The sequence below is a fragment of the Sorex araneus genome, chromosome 5, assembly GCF_027595985.1.
Source record: "Sorex araneus isolate mSorAra2 chromosome 5, mSorAra2.pri, whole genome shotgun sequence".
Taxonomy (NCBI): Eukaryota; Metazoa; Chordata; class Mammalia; order Eulipotyphla; family Soricidae; genus Sorex; species Sorex araneus.
This window is the reverse complement of record NC_073306.1, coordinates 41,154,117-41,172,223: the sequence shown is the minus strand read 5'-3', so window position 1 is coordinate 41,172,223 and position 18,107 is coordinate 41,154,117. Positions and strand designations below refer to the sequence as shown.

Here is an 18,107-nt window from a genome sequence, read left to right as displayed (position 1 = left end):
ACCAGCACCCTCACATCTAGAGAAAGAAAATAAGTATGCAAAGGTAACTTATTATGAGCCTTACAACAGCAAAGGATTGGAAACAATCCAAATGGTCCCTGTGGTGTTGTGAGCTAATTACTGGGATGCCTTACAATGAAATAGTTAATGCAGCCTTGTCATCAACAAGGTAAAATATGAACTAGCATATCCAATCTTACTTTCATTAAAAAAATCTGGAGAGACAGAAAAAAATGTTGAGCAGTCAGGGCACAAAGGAATTACAGGCAGTTATTATTTGGGGTCATTGAAAATGTGGAGTGGAAGGAGCTGGGGAGCTGGCTGAGTAGGTGAAGGGCTTGCCTTGCACACTGCTGAGCTGGGTTCAACCCCTGCACTCCACATGGTCCTTCAAGCCCCCCAGGAGTAAGCCTTGGCATAGCCTGGAGACCCCAAAATAAAAACAACAAAAAATTTGGAGCGGGGAAGAGATAGAGAAGAAAAAAACAACAACTACAGAGTGATTTCAATTTGTTGTTTAATTTTCACATGGCCTGGGAAAGATGTGTGTACCTTTCCAGAAAGGGTCACAACTGCCCGGCAGAGGAAGCCGGGCATGGTTGGTGAGGCATCTGCTTCAACACCGGCCGTCTCTGTAACAGGGTGCTAGCCTGCGCCTGCTCCTGCTCTTGCCGTGGCCAGCAGCACAGCAAGCAAAGGGAAGGGTCTCTACCGCGGGAAGTCCTTGGGTGCACTTGGAGTCTGCCTGGCGAGGGTCACCACCTCTTCAGCTGGAAATAAGAGGCGGCAGAGATCCAACAGCAGCAAGAGCCCGAGGCAGACGAGGGCCGGGATGCAGGTGCTCAGAGACTCTTTCAGAGACGCCAAAGTGAAGATGGCCCCTGGAAGGAAAGTGAGGTCCCTGAGGGCAGCGGTTCCCGTTAGCCAGACCCTCTTCCAGTCAGGTCCTTCCATGTACCCCAGCCGGGCGCTACCCTCATGTTACTCTTGTCTCTGGGCCCCCGGGAGTAGAAGCAGGACTTCAAAGCAGCTGGCACCACGGTAGGCGCTTTCTTGGGCAGGAAGCAGCGAGCAACCCATCCAGGGAGACACTGAAGTGGGTGAGTGGGTGTTTGGGAGCAATTCTCCCTAATTCTCCCCTTTCTTAACCCTACAGGAGGGAAGAAGGCCCTTGGGGGTGGTTGGTGATGGGAATGCAGGAAAGATGGGAAAGTGAGCAAGGCCAGTGACAGAAAGTCTGGGGGAGGGGAGGGGTGACAGCAGCACGAGGACACCAGGAGAGGGGCTAGGAAAGAGCCGCCTGGCCTTAGAAGCAGCCGCTGGCTCTGTACAACAGCAGTTATTGTGAAGAGTGCTGCCGAGAGGGGGCGTCCCCTAGGACTGCCTGCCCCCAGAAAATTCTCCACCTCCACTGTTCAGTGGTTCCAGCTGCCCTGCGTTCTGCTCACACCTGCCTGACAGGTAAGACAAATGGCAGTTGCCAGGGGTGAGGATGCAGCGGGAGCGGCAGGGGCTGTTGGGCTGCCATCTATTCTTGGCTCTGAAGGACCATCAGTTAACAGGGCAGAGGCGGCAGAAGGTCCATCTGACACGAGAATGTTAGAATCGAGTGAGTCTAGAAAGCACCAGGAATAAAGAGCACCGAGATGGCAGCAGAGAAGGAAGCGCGGCTAAAGTAAGTGGAGGTGAGCCAGGCCTTTCCATCCTCCTTCCCTCCCCTCCCCCAGGCCCCCCAGCCCGCTCGGTCAGGTCCTCTTACCCATCATGAGCAGGGTCAGGAGCAAGTTGCTGATCTCTTGCAGCACCGGTGAGCCCAGGGCTAGCAGCAGCCCAGCCAGCAGCTCAAGCCAGCCCACGGCCTCCTGGTAACTCAGGGGATCGGGCTGGTAGCCGAACACCTTCAGTGGGAATACCTCGGCGAACTGCTCGAACAGGGCTCTCTAGGGGTGGCAGGGCACGCCAGTGAGCCACCCACCACCCAGGCCGTGTCCAGGCTGTTCTGCATCTACACCCTCAACTCTAGGACAGGCGCTGTAACTCCCCAGACAGGTGAGCCTTGTAATCAGGAAACAGCCTGTTCGCTCCAAGAACCGTGGGGTAGTGCTGCAGAGAGGGACTGATCCTTTCTCTCATCACACCCTCTCTCCAGATTATGTCCCGGCCCCCTCCCCACCCCCACCACCCCGGGCCCAGGAGAGAGGAGCTGGCTGGGAGAAGGGCTGGGCCTTCCTCTCTAGGGGCAAGGCCTTGAGAACTCCCAGCTTCTTTCTTGCTGCCTGGTCCGGCTCCCCTTCTGACTACTCTTCTTCATCTGGAGGTGGGCAGGGCTGACAGGAAGATCTCTGCTCATGACACATCTTTGAGTGTCCTGTTTCGTGGCCTGGAGCCCCCAGCAGACAGCATGGAGCACGCTCAACCGGGAGCTCCTCTGGATGAGCTAAGCGGTCTGGAGCCACATTGACAACTTCTCCCTGGTAGCCTCACCCTGGCTACCTCTTGCTGGTCCCTCCCCTCTCAGCTCCATCCCCCCCTACTCATCACTGCCAGGATGAACTTTCTCTAAGCTGTCTGGATCTGGAGATGGCGTTTCTCCAAACACCCCAAGTTCCAAAGACTTACGTCTTAAGAAGAAATATCCGGCCCTGGGAGAGGAAAACTGAGGCCGGGTGGGTGCGCATGGGGGTGAGGGCTGGGAGTCTCCAAATTGACTTAATTTAGGGGCAAAGTGACCCGTGCACAAGGAGTGAAAACTTTGGCAAGTGCAACTTCTGGCGTGGCCTCTGGCCGACCTACTGCCCCGCGTGGGTGGCTTTCCCACCCCACCAAGCGGTGACGGACACAGCCCTGCCTCTGCACGCCCCAAGCACTCAAGCAACGGGGAATGGGGGGCCGGGGCGGGGGCCACTCCCTTCCTCTCCTCTCGTCCAGCCTGGGGCCCGGCAGCGCCCGAGCACGTGGGGGTACGGCAAGGGCCAACGCCAGGGAGGTGGCGGGCGGGTCCGCGGGGCAGGGGCGGGCCGGCCGCCCCGTATCGCCCCGGCCCGCAGCAGGCCCGCGGCCCGGTGCCCCGCCGCCGCCGCCCGCCGCTCACCATCTGCTCGGACGCGGGAGCGGAGATGCGCCCCGAGAGCTTCGCCGTCCCGGTGAGCACGAAGAAGCCGCCGAGCAGGCCGCGCAGCGCCACGGTGAGCCAGAGCGCCATGGCCGGCCGCGGCCCAGTCCCGCCGGGAAGGCGCCCCCTGCCGGCCGGACCGCGCGGGCACACGCGTGGGTGGGCGGGCCGTCCCTAGTCCCTAGCTCCGAGACCCCGACGCGGCGGCCCGCTGGCTCTCCTCGGATTAAACGGCCCCTGGCGGGCAAGTCGCGGTCCCCCGGGAGATGCTCGGAGAAGAGAGCTCTGTTACCCTCCGAAGACCTGGGCCCGCGCCCTGCCCACTGAGTGAGCTCTGTGGTCCAAGCTGACCCCTTCTCACCTTAGCTTGTCCCCTAAATAACTAAAGCCTGGCACGTGACACAACTTGGCCAGGTCCCTGAAAAGTGAGAATCTATACACTTACTAGTAATCAGCCATCACCTATTAAGTCATTAAAAGTCAATAATTAGTAGTTACGGGGCCGGAGAGAGAGTACAGCGGCGAGGGCGCTTGCCTTGCTGCAGCTGGCCTGGGCTCGGTCCCGGCACCCCGGGGTTCCAGCCCCGCCAAGTGTGAGCCCTAAAGCTCCGCTCCGGAAGGAGGCCGGAACACCACCTACCCACCCCCAAATACTAAAATAGTTAGTAGTTATAAAGTGACTACAAAGTTCTTTCCTGACCCTGCCTGAATTATATCACCCCTCTTAATTTCTTGCAGCTGAAATTAACATGGGAAACATGTTTGAAAATTTAAATAACTGCAGCCGAAAGAAAGGTTTTCACTAAACAAAACCTTACAAGGCCACCCCTGTCCGTCAGCTCTTGGAAATTTGCTAAGTCTGGGATGGGCGAACAACTAGTTGGCTAAATTCCATTAGCTGCCTTATATTTTTAAGTCTCTCCTCACCCAGCTAACAGTGTTTATATTTTATGGTGATAAAAGAATTCTAAGTAGCTTTCAGGATACATAAAATTTATATAAAATTCACATTTCTAAGTCACAAAATTTTAAATATGGCCATACTCATATACTATTTATACTACAGCTGCTATACAGCCACCAAAAAAATGATATATAAAGCCTGAAAAATTTACTGTCTGACCCTTTATAAACAAAGTTTGCCAAGCCCTGGTCTAGAGGCCCTTAAAAGGAGTCTCAAACTCCCCTTCAGCTTCTACTTCTATTATACAAGCTGCTTAAATCTTTTTACTCTCCACAACCTGTTGAGTTAAGTGGCTGACTTGTTAAGACTGAAAAACCCATGAACTTTTAAAGGTCAAGCTGTTTCAAAATCTAGGCATTCCAGTTCATTATAAACTTGGCATTTCAACTGCCACCTGCTTGTCATGAATCCAAACGGTGCCATCAGTCAATAAAATAGCTAAGTTCTCTACTCTGAACTAGAAAAAAGAAAATAATCACTTACACAATGTATAATTATTAAACTCAACAAAAAGAAAAAACAACTAAAACACATTTAATCACTGAAAACATATCCATATTATGAAATTATACTGAGAATATTTGATTCATACAAAATTTAACACAAAATTAAAGACTTTAATAATAATCAACATGGGTGTTTTTCTACTCTTTCTCCTTTACCAATTTTTCTATCCTTGGAATTAAAGATGTGACTGCAAGTCTCAGAGCACGGCCAGAAACCAGCAGATTTCTCTCTTTTGATTCAGTCAAAGCTAAAAATGTAGCATCACATAAATAAATAGTTGAAAAGGGCAATAAAAACTTCATTGCCTTTTCATGGAGTTCTGGGTAACTTGTCCTTGCATTTACCCAAAACTGAGTTACAGACATTGATTTAAATGAGTATTGCAATCCTAAATCTGAAGATAACTGTGCTAGTCTTTCTTCTTCAAAGTCCGTGAGATTACTATTTTGATGATTCATGAAAGGATTAATTATCCATCGATTTCCTGAACGTAAGTCTTCTTCTGGTGGATAGCAGTCATTGAACATTTGAGAAAGTCCTTTCAGGTGCTCAAAAATAATGCAAGCAATGCTTTTCTTATTAAAATCTGAGGAGTTTGAGAATTCAGAAAATGAAGGGAACATGTCATAATCATTCTCTTGTGTGCGCTTCAACCACATTTTTAACTTTTTCTTAAATACATCAATCTTATTATACAAATTAAAGAGAGTAGTCATAGTTCCTTGGAGACTTAAATTCAGTTCATTGATAAATGAAAAAATGTCTGATAAATAGGCCAGCTTGGCAACCCATTCCTCATCAAGAAAATACTTGGCCAAATTTGAATGCTTCTGATTTAAAAAGATTTCAATTTCATGTCGTAATTCAAATAATCTTGTTAAAACTTTTCCTCTGGACATCCAACGTACTTCTGCATGAAGTGGTAAATTCAGATGCTCAGACCCCATCTCTTCACACAAAATTGATAGCAATCTTGAATTTAAAGCATTGCTCTTTATAAAACTTAAAATTTGTGCTAACTGCAAAATAATTTCATGTAAGCAGGGAGACAGCTTTGCTGCTGCTAAATGTTCACGGTGAATCAAACAATGTGTAAATGTCACAGTATTCATGGCAACTTCTTTAATTTTTGTCCTTAAACCAGAACACCTGTCAGTCATGCTTGCAGCCCCATCTGTACAGAGACCAACACAATGTTTCCAATTCAAAGATTTACTAGCAATATACTTATTTATTAGTTCAAATATTTCAAAACCAGTTACTTGAGATGGCGTTTCAATGCAACATAATAATTCTTCTTTTATATCATTACAGTCATAATCAATGAAACGGATGTAGCACAGAAGAAGAGTGGTATTTGCGATTTCTGATGATTCGTCTATCTGAAGGGCAAACCACTTTGATTCCCTGACTTTCTGGATCAGCTGATCTTCGATGTCTGCTGACAGCTCATCAATCCTGTGCTCAATTGTGTTATCAGAAAGAGGAATGGTTTTCATTTTGTCTCCAGCACTTGAACCCAAGACTTCGGAACACATTTCTACTAAATATGGCTTAATTAATTCTTCAGCAATAGAGAATGGCTTCTTACTGGCAGCAATTTGAAAAGCAATTAAATAAGAAGCTTTCACGAGTGACTTTTCAACTAGTAAACACTTTTTAAAAGAACTGTTTTGACATTCCATTTCAAGAGATTTTTGTTCAAAGAAATCTAATGGTTTGTTTTCTAATTCCGAATGTTTTGTCTTCAAGTGATGGGAAAGATTTGCGGGCTTCATGTTTTCACTGGATAAGATTTCTCCACAAATGACACACTGTGGCCTCGGTGAACTTTCTTTTGATCCAGGACAAACAATAAAGCCAACTTTTAGATATTCCGCATCATAAGTCTGAAGAAAATCTATTCTTTTTTTCTTTGCAGGTGGAGAATCAAGTTCTGCATCCTTTTTCTCATTAGGCATTGGTAAATCTGAATGAAATATATGAATCACTGTTATTTTTAAGAACAAACAAGTGATGTGCTTGTTTTTGACCATTATATTTTAAAATTTATACTGGTTACTAATATTTCTCAAAATAATACATTAAAGTTTAAACATAAGCCATAATACTTCCATGATTCATTAAAAACTAAATTTTTCTTGGGACAGGGGAGATAGTTCAAAAGTCTAGAGCAAGCACTTCATGCAAGAACCCTGGGATTAACACCCAGGACTGCATGGGCCCTCGAGTTCATCCAGGAGCAAACACTGGGGACTGAAATAGGAGTAAGCCCTAGGCATTGCTGCAAATGGCACCAAATAGAAACACCAAAACAACCACCATGAGCTGAATCGATAGTACAGCAGGTAGGGCATCTGCCTTGCACACAGCAACCCAGGTTAGATTCCCCGGAACCTCATATGGCCCCAAAGAACCGCCAGGAATAAGTCCTAAGTGCAGAGCCAGGAGTAAGCCCTGAGCACCACCAGGTGTGGGCCCTCCTCCCTGCAGAAAAAAAATGAAATGAAACTAATTTCTCCTTTGCCCAAAGCTTGGTGACTAACAATAGTACCACTGTAGTAGGTGCTGTAGGTACATGTACTAGCAAGGCAATGTATATTAAAGATTATTAGAATTAGGACTTAAAGGCCACAGAATATGTCAAATTAAGAATTTATTGGGGGTTGAAGTGGTAGTACAGAGGGGAAGGCACTTGCCTTGCAAGTGGAAGACCTGGGTTGAATCCCCGGTGTTCTATATGATCTCCCTACCCTTCCAGGAGTGATCCCTGAGTGCAGAACCAGGAGTAAGCCCTAAGCACTGAGAGGTGTGACCAAAAAATTTTTTTAAAAAATAGGGTCCAGAGAGATAGAACACCAGGTAAGGCACATGCCTTGACACAGCCAACTGGGACTCAATCCCCAGCATCCCATATGGTCCCCCAAGCACTGCCCAGAATGATTCCTGAGTGCAGAGCCAGGAGTAAGCCCTTATAATCGCTGGAATTGGCCCAGAAACAAACAAAAAACAACAAATAAAGAGTACGCATTGCTAAAAAAAAAAAAAAAAAAAAAAAAAAAAAAAAAATTAGTAACAATATTGTAAACCACAGTGCCTAAAACAAAATTTAAATGATTTATTTCACTTTTTAAAAGTCCAGAGAAGGGCCATATAGTTCAGTGGAAAGGCACTTTTCTTGAGTGTAACCAACCTGGCTTCCATCCCTAGCACAGCATATGGCCCCAAAGCCTAGTCCGAGGTAATCCCTGAACTGGCAGGAGACACTCCTGAGCACAGGGCCAGGAATACACCTGAGCACTGTAGGGCCTAGTCAAAACCCTCCCACAAGAAACTATGATGGGACCTGAAGGGATACTACAGTGTTCAGGGTGCTTGTCTTGCATGCAGCCTACCCAGGTCTGATCCCCAGCACCATATATGGTTCCCCAAGCAATGCAGCAGTGATCCCTGAGTGCAGGGCCAGGAGTAAGCCCTGAGCACTGCTGAGTAGTCTGAAAAACAAACAAACAAAAGCCATGACGACTTTTCTTTCTTTTTCCTTTTTTTTTGGGGGGGAGGGGAGAGTTGAGACCACACCTAGTAATGCTCAAGCATTAATCCTAGCTCTATACTCAGGAATTACTCCTGGAAGTACTCAGAGGACCATATGGGATGCCAGGGATTAAATCCAGGTAGGCTATGTGCAAGGCTAGTGTCCTACCTTATGTACTATTGCTATGGCCCTATGATAACTTTGGAATCAGTAATTTTACCACTTAGAATTTACCCTAAGAATAAAATTGGACAAGAGGACAAAGATCAATTTATACAATTTAACACTGTTTATAATATTAAAAATTTACAAGCACTATAAATGTCTAATCTTAGTGGATTAGATGGCTGTATGGATTGAAATCTTCCTATCTGTTAAAAATCTTAATGTTGGGGCTGGGACTATAGCAGGGTGCTTGCTTTGCACGTGGACAGCCTGGGTTGGATCCCTGGCATCCCATATGTTCCCAAAGTCCATCAGAAGTAATCCGAGTGTAGGGGGCTGAAGTGATAGCACAGCGGGTAGGGCATTTGCCTTGCACGCAGCCGACCCGGGTTTGATTCCCAGCATCCCATATGGTCCCCTGAGCACCGCCAGGGGTAATTCCTGAGCGCAGAGCCAGGAATGACCCCTGTGCATCGCCGGGTGTGACCCAAAAAGAAAAAAAAAAAAAAAGAAGTAATCTGAGTGTAAAGCCAGGAATAAGCCCTAAGCACCACTGGGTATAGTCTCCCATCCCCAAATTGTACTGTATATTTAAACTTGTATTGACATGGAAGTATGTTTCTGTTGTAGTGTTAAAGGAGAAAGTACTTTACAGTAGTATAGAGAAAACAAACCAGTAAGTTTCTGTTTGTTGTTTTTGCACCATACCCAGCAGGGCTCAAGGTTAATTCCTGGCTCTGTGCTCAAGGATCACTCCTGGAAGTGCTCAAAGAATCATCATGGGGTATCAGGGATCAGACCCAGGTCAGCCTTGTACAAGGCAAGTTCCCTACCCACTGTACTATCACTCTGGCCCCAAACTAACCAACATGCAACTTAGAAATTCAAAGCCAGGCATATTAAACTCACATACACCCACATACCAATGACCACAGATACTTTACTATATAAAATATAATAAAGGAACATAAAAATTAAATGTAATTCATATACACAAATTATACTATTTTAACAAAAATATAAAATTTTTTTTAATTCAATTTATTGCTTTCCTTAGGATTAAGAGCTAGTTCAAGTCGACTTTTTTTTTTCTTTTTGGGTCACACCCAGCGATGCTCAGGGGTTATTCCTGGCTTTGCACTCAGGAATTGCCCCTGGCAGTGCTTGGGGGACCATATGGGATGCCGGGGATCGAACCCAGGTCGGCCGCGTGAAAGGCAAATGCCCTACTCGCTGTGCTATTGCTCCAGCCCCCAAAAATATAAATTTCTGAGGAAAGAAAATATGATCCTTCATTATTTCTACCAAGATAAAGCATTCTACATAAAAATCATGACTACTTGTTGCTAGTCAAAGCTTATAAGTAAATTATCATTAAAAATTAAAATGAGAGGGCCGGAGCGATAGCACAGCGGGTAGGGCGTTTGCCTTGCATGCGGCCGACCTGGGTTCGATACCCGGCATCCCATATGGTCCCCCGAGCACCGCCAGGAGTAATTCCTGAGTGCAAAGCCAGGAGTAACCCCTGAGCATCGCTGGGTGTGACCCAAAAAGAAAAAAAAAAAAAATTAAAATGAGAAGCTGAAGAGATAGTACAGGGGCCAGGCAAGCATGCTTGGGATCCTGTTTGATGTGGCACCACATAGCTCCTGGATGCCTTTAAACTGCACAGTTGGATTGACAGTACCTCTCAGAGTCCCTGAGCACTGCTTAGGATCAACACACAACACACACACACACACACACAGAAAAAAAAAAAAGAAAAGAAAAAAAGAAAGGAAAAGAAAAAAGAAAAGAAAGAAAAGGAAAGAAAAAAGTCAGGTCTGGGGCAATAGCTCAAAGGGCTGGAACATATGACTTGCATGCAATGGCGCCAAGTTTGGTCCATAGTGCTACATTTGTTTCTGAGCACTGTCAGAATAGCATCAACACCAAACAATTAAACCCTCACAGTCAGATCAAGTATGAACGAGAGGCAAGAGCCATAGTACAGCAGGGTATGCCAACCTGGGTAAAGTAAGTGAAAAGTAAAATTACCATTAAAAATAAAATGATTTTATTTATTTCACTCCCGGCATCCCATATGGTCTTCCAGCACTGCCAGGAATGATCACACACACACACATACACACACACACACACACACACACACCACCACCACCACATTTGTTTTTAATGCTTTCGATTGAGTAGGCTATAGAGTAAATAAAACAAAAGGTAGCTGATTGAAAACAGTGAACATGGATTGGAGCAATAGTTTACAACCTTTTAGTATGTATTAAAATAATCTTCCTCTAGTGGTCTCTGAACAAAACCTGTTTTGCAGCACAAAAACAGAACAATAACAAACGGAAAAAAAGAAGGCAAGTAAGATAATCTTCCTGACCACAATTCATACATAACAAACAAACAATCCACAGAGCTGTTGTTTTAAAAAAAAAAAAGATGGATGGGAAGAGGAGGGCAGAGACATAGTACAGGGGTTAAGGTGACTGTCTTGCAAGAAGCTGACCAATGTACACCTTGACTGTAGATTTAGAAAAATAGCAATGCAAACATGTAGGAGATGCTTGTCCACACTACATATAATGCATGGTGTGCAAATGGACTAAGTTTTAATAGTTATTAGTGTTAATGACAATAATTATGAAAGGAATAAAGTAAATGTTCTAAGTATGTGGTCCATGAATTAACGTTTTCACATTTAAAAACTTGTCAAGCTTTCTTTTCTTCTTTAGAAGAATGAAAAACAAAAACAAAACACAGTAACAGATGAAAGAGAAAATAAAATTTTTACAGTGAAAAGCACGGGTCACATACCTGTCTGACATTCCTTGTGTTGTGTATGTGGTTTGCAAGAGGTAGCCTTGGTCTGAGTGACAGGTTTGCACAATAATGCTTTGTTCTTTAAAAGTCTGGAAGTCTGGGAAGATAGAAGTTTTGTGGCATCTGTCTGTGCATTTCCCTAGTTAAAAACAAATTTAAAAACCAAAGAGTTTTTTTTTCAGTACCTATCATTGTCTATAATTGCTATCAATTGAAAGGTGGCACAATATCAAAAGAAATAAAATTCCTTAGAAATAGTGATCACAATAAAGTCACTTTGAGAAATTTACACTAATTCCTAACTCCTCCAATCAGTATCATTTCTATTTATTGATTTAAAATAATACCAAAATAATTTTTTTAAAAGATGCCTTTACTGATTATAACAATTGGCTATTGCAAAAATCACAACCAATTTCAAGCCAGATGCAAAAGTGTATTATACTAAAGAACTTTGAACATGCATAATATATACCAAAAATAAGAAATACATCACTACAGAAATTTGAAATGACCAGAATATTGAAAATACTCTTAAAACACCAGAATTTAAAACAAGGTAGAAAAAATAAGCAAATCTGACTAGCTAGAAATTTCTTACAAGTTTGTTTTATAAAACAAATTTGAAGTATAACCAAAACATGAAAGAATGCTTTCTGCATTTAATAAATATTTAAAGTCAAGCACTGTTAAAACCCTGAAGATACACCAGAAAACTAAAGTACTGCTCTTAAAGACCTTACATTCTAGGAGACACATCAGCTAAACAAGTAAAACAAATACACAATATATAATTACATAGTATAATGTATAATTATAGAGGTAAGTGCTATGAAAGGAATAAAGTGGGGCAAAATAGTGGAGAGTACAGACATGGAAGTAATTTTTGAGTAGACTTTTAAACAGAGATACTCAAAAGGGCAAGGCATGCAAAGGCCTGAGGTCAGATGATTCCGAGCAGAGAAATTATAGCTCTAAAAGCCCAAAAGTATGAGTGTGGTTTTAGGTACAACATTAAGAACAAAACTGGGAGCCAGCGAGATAGTACTATGGTTAGGCGCTTGCACTGCATGCATCCTACCAGGCATCCCTCATGATCTCCTCAACCCACCAGGAGTGATCCCTGAGCACAGAGCCAGGAGTAAACCCTGAGCACAGCTGAGTGTGCTTGCCCCCCCTTCCCTGAAAAGAATATAATTGAAGTAGAGTAAGAATGATCAATTTTGGAGAGGGAGACAGAGGCCAAATTGTATAGGATCTAAAAGGTTTTTGTTTAATTTACATTTATTTAAAAGATATGAAAGTTTCAGAGTGACACACTGCAGAGATAACTTTAGACCCCACAACAGACTGTCTCATCCAGGGCAACCCAGAATTGGGCAGGTGAGTTCCCATCCCCACCCCAACAGAGTCCCGGCAGCCAAAAACCTCCAGAACTCAAACAGCTGCTCTCCACAGGCTCGGATGCGCCTCACCCACGAGTGAATCTGCTGAAAAACCCAGGTATAAGGGACTTGTGACTAAAATTTCCAGGCTTGCACAGAACTGGGAATGTGTGACCTTCCCCAATCTCCCTGTGTTTCTGGTAACTTGGCAGTCATGCCCACGAACCACCTCTGTTGCCATATAATCTCATTAACAGCCATAATCCAGAGACTCAGAAATAAAGCTCTCGATAGATAGCAACACAGAACGACATGCCACAGAGATGCCTCCAGACTGTCTCATCCAGGGCAATTCAACAGAGCCCTGGCAGTCAAAAACTCCAGAATTCAAACACCGTCATGCTCACAGCCACTCTCCACAGGCTTGGACACGCCTCACCCATGAGTGAATCTGATGTATAACTGTATTTTGAAATTTAGAATTCCTGAAGCGCATGGCCACATTTGTGGCTACACATCATCTTATACTTTACACCATTGATGTACCAAGAGTAGCACACCACATTTGATGGGGTTTAAAGTAGAAGGCAACCAACCTCAGGGGGAATAAAAAAAAAAAGAAAAAAATATATATATAAGTATATGAGGCTCAACCTTTAACAACATGTTAGTAATCTCATATAGAAGGGCTTAAAGGCTCCAGGGTGAAATATAACAATCTTAACACACTTTTCTCTTTTTGGATCATTTTTAGTGGATTATTCATAACAAACAATGCAAAATAAATTATTTTGATTCTGCTTTGGGGACAGGATTTGGGGTTCAGAGTGGAAACATTTGAAATATGATGGTGGAAAAGTATAATGGTGGTGGGATTGGTGATAGAATATTAAATATAATAAATTATTGTGAATAACATCATAAAAATAAATTTTTTAAAGATATGAACATATATACACAAAATGTTTTTCACACCTCTCTGCCATCTATTGATTCAAATTTGAACACAACCACAGTTCCAGAGATGTTGTGTATCTTTCTAAGATGGTGTGTGTAATTTGCTTCTGATGGCAAATGATAACCTAGTTCCAGCTTTATATATCCAATGACTACAGATAATTTGAAGAGTTTCTGCTGTAGAACATTTAAATTTTATAAGTCATCTGCTATTATAAGTAATATTACAATATATATGCCTATTTATATTTATGGACCACCATATTTATAGACTAAAATCTTGTACATGTTGTTTATTAAGTCAAACATTAAAATCTACATATTTTAGATATTAAATCTATATGCTACAGTTTTTAGTTATGATGGATCTGCCAAATTTCTTTCCACAGAAATACAAAATAATGTGAATTTTAGCAGGCTTAACCTATAACCTGTAACAACATCTCAGTAATCTCTTATACAAGGACTTAATGGCTCCATGATGAGATACAACAATCTTCACTAGCTTTCTTCTAAGGAAATATTTTTTTTATCATTCTATTAGCGAATTATTGATAACAAGCAATATAAAATAAATTATTGAGAGAATACTATGGGGGTAGACTTGAGGGGTGGTTGGGAAAATTGGGGACAATGGTGGAGGAAAGGTTTAATGGTGGTGGGATTGTTGTTTGTCTACTGAATGCCTATAACAAATCATCATGAACAACTTGTAAAGCACAGTGTTTATATAAAGTGCAAAGGGAAACAAATTAATAAAAAAAATTTTTGAATGTGAATTTCGGCAGCGAACCGCAGCCTGTTTCTCAACGCACTAGTAAACACAATATTATCACAATTTCTCAATGAGCGAAAATTACCTTACTGTAGTGCCATGAGACATCTTTGATGTTTAAGAATTATTATTTTGTTTTGTTTTGGTCCGCACTTGGCAATGCTCAAGGATTACTCCTGATTCTACACTAAGGAATCACTCCTGGCAGTGCCCCAGAGACCATATGGGATACCAGGGATTGAATTCGGTTGGCTGCATGCAAAACAAGTGCCCACCTGCAGTACTACCACTCTAGACCACTAACTATTATTTGTGTCCTCTCCCATGAACTGTATATTCACAACTTTCCTTCATCTTAAAAATAATTCTATATTGGGGCTGGAGAGATAATGCATTGGGTACATTGTTTGTCTTGCACAATCCACCCAGGTTCAATCCCCAGCACCACATATGATCCCCTGAACCCCGCAAGGAGTGATCCCTGAGCCCAGAGCCAGGAGTAAGCCCTTAGCACCACTGGGTGTGCTCTCCCCACAAAAAATAAAGAAAACTCCATGTAATTTTAAAGTGGGCAATGTAACATAAAATTTAAAGAGTCAAATAGCAAACTATGAGAAAGGATAATTTTAACTCATTTTTAAATAGTTTTGCATGTTTAAGATCTTTAAGGTTGGAGAAATGGTACAGCGGGTAGGTGTTTGCCTTGCACAGATGGGAGACACAGGTTCAATCCCTGGTACCTCATATGACCCCCCAGGTCCTGTCAGGAGTGATCCCTGAGCATAGAGCCAGAAGCAATCACTGCCTGGTGTAACCCAAAAACAGAGACAAAAGATCTCTAGGAACTGGGAGATAGTACAATGATTAGGGCATGCCCAACTTCGGTGCCATTCCTGAAGTCATGCTCCCCAGAACACCACTGGGTATGGGTATGGCCCTGGAGACACCCTGCAGCTCCCAGGTAGCCAGGCAGCACCTGAGCAGCATAACATTCTCTGACCTTCACACTGAACTGCAGACCCAGTTGGCTGAGAACAGTGGGCACCACACCCAATTCCCCAATCCCTACTCCACTTCCCTGCGCCCAATTTTTTTCTTAGTCTATAAATTTAGCCTATAAACTTGTTTTGGGAGGGACTTTTTTTTTAACCTGGTGGCACACAGACCTGGCTCTGTGCTCCCTCTTAGTGAGGTTCAGAAGTCATTCTTAGGGGGTCTTTGGGGACCTTATGGGGTACCAGAGATTAATCCACGTCAACTGCATGCAAAGCAAGCTCTTATCTGCTGCACTAGCTTCCAGCCCTGTAGTTTATAAACTGTGATTCATTCTTTTGTCCATTTTCCTATCCTGTAGGCACAGAATCTTTTTAATGATTCAGATGCTCCAGGAAAAAAGTCTTTTATGTCCAATCTATGGTCGTCTATCATATGGAGCTATGAAAAGTGCATTAACCAGCCTTTTATGACATAAAGTTGAAATCTTTCCATTTTTTCATGTCTTTTGATTTCTAAACTGATTTTCCCTATCATATTTTTTATGGATTATAACTTTGTGACATATTTAGAAAGATTTTCTCTTCTATATTATTAAAATTCTGTTCTATATCTTTCCTGGTACTTTTATTGTTTTTTACATTTAAACCTTTCTCCATCTGGACTTCATTTGGGTTTAATTTTGAAGTTGAAATTTATACACTGGTGGTGGGAAATGTACACTGGTGAGGGGCTAAGTATTGGAACATTATATGACTGAAGCCTACTCATGAACACCAGGATATTTTAACTGGGTATCTCATAGTGACTCAATAAAAAAACAACAGAGTAACTTAACTGTATTTTCCTCCACATGGTCACATATGACTCAGTTATGACATCTTTTACCGAATAATTTAAGTATCTGTACTGATCTCAAATGTCACCTTTATTATTTCCTATATAATTTCCCACATAGGGGGCCCAGGGTTGGCTTAGTAACAAAATATCTGCAAGTGTGAGGTCGTGAGTTCAATCTCCAATGCCATCCATTTGCACCAAGCATGGTCGAGTAATTCTGCTTTCTGGGGTCCCTGTCACAAAAACCACCTAATCTTTGGAGTGCTACAGACAGGCATGTGTGAGCAATCTAATAAGTGCTCCCATGATAAGCCACATAACTAAAGATGTGTAAGCACTGTGGTCAGAGATGCCCAACAAGCAGATGAGCATCAAAGTGACCCCTGACAAACTAAGCCCACAATGGACAGAAGTATCACAACCAAAGGAGTACAGCTCTCACTGAGCATGTGTACAGGCACCAAAATTAAAGTGTTACTCCCGGTGAACACCACACTTAGTTGTGGTGCTCACACAACAACAACAAAAGGAAGGGAAGCGGGGGAGAAACAAATTTAAACTGTCATGTATATTTGGGTCTCTACTTTGGAGCTTTTGTTCTTCTTTCGAATTGTCTGTCTATTCCTACTTCACTAAAGGGTCATTTTCAACTACATAAAAATACATAGTTTGTCTATAAATTTATAAACTAGTTTTTCCTTTATTTTTTATTCTTCAGAATTACGTGGAAGTATTTCAAACTGCGGAGTGACACAAAGGGTCTGTATTTTAAGAAGACTGTCCTGACAACAGCAATGAGAAGTAAAAGAAACTGTAAAGCGAACTTTGTATGAGGGAAACATGAGCACAAAAATGTATAAATCTGTAACTGTACCCTCACGGTGATTCACTAATTAAAAATAAATTAAAAAAAAAAAGAAATTGTAAAGAGCGAGACCACACTCAGCTGTGCTCAGGACAACTCCTGGCCCTGTGCGCAAGATCACTCCTGGCAGGGCTCAGGGGACCACATGTGGTGCAAGAGATGAAACCTGGGTCGGCTGCATACAAAGAAGCCTTTCTCACCCTTTTATCTCTCCAGCACCAAAGGGTTGTTTTAGACCTCCTGAGACCGCTACCATTCATCCAAGTTTAAAGGTCAAGTAGGCAGCTGGACCCACATAGCTGTAACTCAGAGGTCAATCGGTCACCACAGGGTGGGTGCTTAAAAATCACAGACTGTCTAAGTCCCTCGGAAATAAAGCTGACTGAGAAAAGGGCCAGCATGATATCCTTGAGACTGAGTGAAGAAGGCAGTTCAAGAAGAAAGAGGAAATGAACTGTGTTAAATGTTAGTGAAAGGCTGGCAAAATGATAAAGGGAAAACGTCCATCAACTTGGCCAAACAAGATCAAGATGGTGACCTTGACAAAAGCAATTTGAATGGAGTAGTACGGCCTGACTAGAGTGTAGGAAAGATAGCAGATAAAGAAACAGATAAAGAAAAGGATGCCAACCTTGGATTCTTTCCAAAACGGAAAGAAGAGAAATGGGACTGTACCTGAGAAGCCAAAGGAATTCTCAGTTAAGAACCATGAGTATTGGCTGGAGAGACATCAAGGGGCTTAATATAAGCTTTACATGCAGACAGCTCAGGTTCAGTCCCCCAACCCTCTACCTCCAACCCTGATTGTGAAGCAACTACAGAGTAAAGTCAAGTAGCCCCCAAGTGCTGGTGGGCGTGAACCCCAAACAAAAGACAAGATGTTTTATTGCATAGTTTTGTGTTGAAGAAAATGATGAACAGAAGTAACTGTGGAATCCAAAATATACCAAGAAATCATATAAATCAATAACAAAAAAAAGTAAGTTCAGGAACTGGAGAGACAGAGTAGGTAGGGCACCTGCCTGACAAATGACCGAACCAGGTCTCACACCCTGTACTCCAAATCCCAACAGGAGCAATCCCTGACCACAGAGCCAGGAGTAAGTCATGAGCACTGACAAGAAAATGATTATTCCACAAAATAGGGAGAAATTTTTTTAAAAAACAAACTAAGACAGGGCCG

At 42.9% G+C, this 18,107-nt stretch overlaps 2 protein-coding genes across 5 annotated transcripts in view; both read right to left on the bottom strand.

Annotated features, from left to right (window-relative positions):
• Positions 1 to 500: 500 nt before the first annotated feature.
• Positions 501 to 4,520, bottom strand: TMEM35B (transmembrane protein 35B). Its single transcript, XM_004614333.2, has 3 exons — positions 3,092 to 4,520; positions 1,760 to 1,940; positions 501 to 881 (listed from the first exon to the last, which is right to left on the bottom strand). The coding sequence occupies exons 1-3, from the start codon at positions 3,200 to 3,202 to the stop codon at positions 709 to 711; spliced, it is 465 nt and encodes a 154-aa protein (XP_004614390.1). The 5' UTR covers positions 3,203 to 4,520; the 3' UTR covers positions 501 to 708.
• A 73-nt stretch (positions 4,521 to 4,593) lies between these two features.
• The window catches only part of ZMYM6 (zinc finger MYM-type containing 6), a 61,403-nt gene continuing 47,889 nt past the window's right edge, over positions 4,594 to 18,107 (bottom strand). For all 4 annotated transcript variants that reach the window (XM_055140501.1, XM_055140503.1, XM_055140504.1 and 1 more), the window contains 2 exons: positions 11,104 to 11,248; positions 4,594 to 6,552 (listed from right to left, as the gene is read on the bottom strand). In XM_055140501.1, coding sequence (XP_054996476.1) covers positions 4,721 to 6,552; positions 11,104 to 11,248 — 1,977 coding nt within the window. In that variant the 3' untranslated portion in view covers positions 4,594 to 4,720. The remainder of the gene's footprint in view (positions 6,553 to 11,103; positions 11,249 to 18,107) is intronic.

Bases quoted from the DNA above. Each gene is read 5' to 3' on its own strand.
- TMEM35B (XM_004614333.2), bottom strand. From the start codon at position 3,202: ATGGCGCTCTGGCTCACCGTGGCGCTGCGCGGCCTGCTCGGCGGCTTC. The intron at 1,941-3,091 runs GTGAGCGGCGGG...TGCCACCCCTAG, and splicing joins CTCCCGCGTCCGAGCAGATG to AGAGCCCTGTTCGAGCAGTT. The intron at 882-1,759 runs GTAAGAGGACCT...CTTTCCTTCCAG, and splicing joins CCTGACCCTGCTCATGATGG to GGGCCATCTTCACTTTGGCG.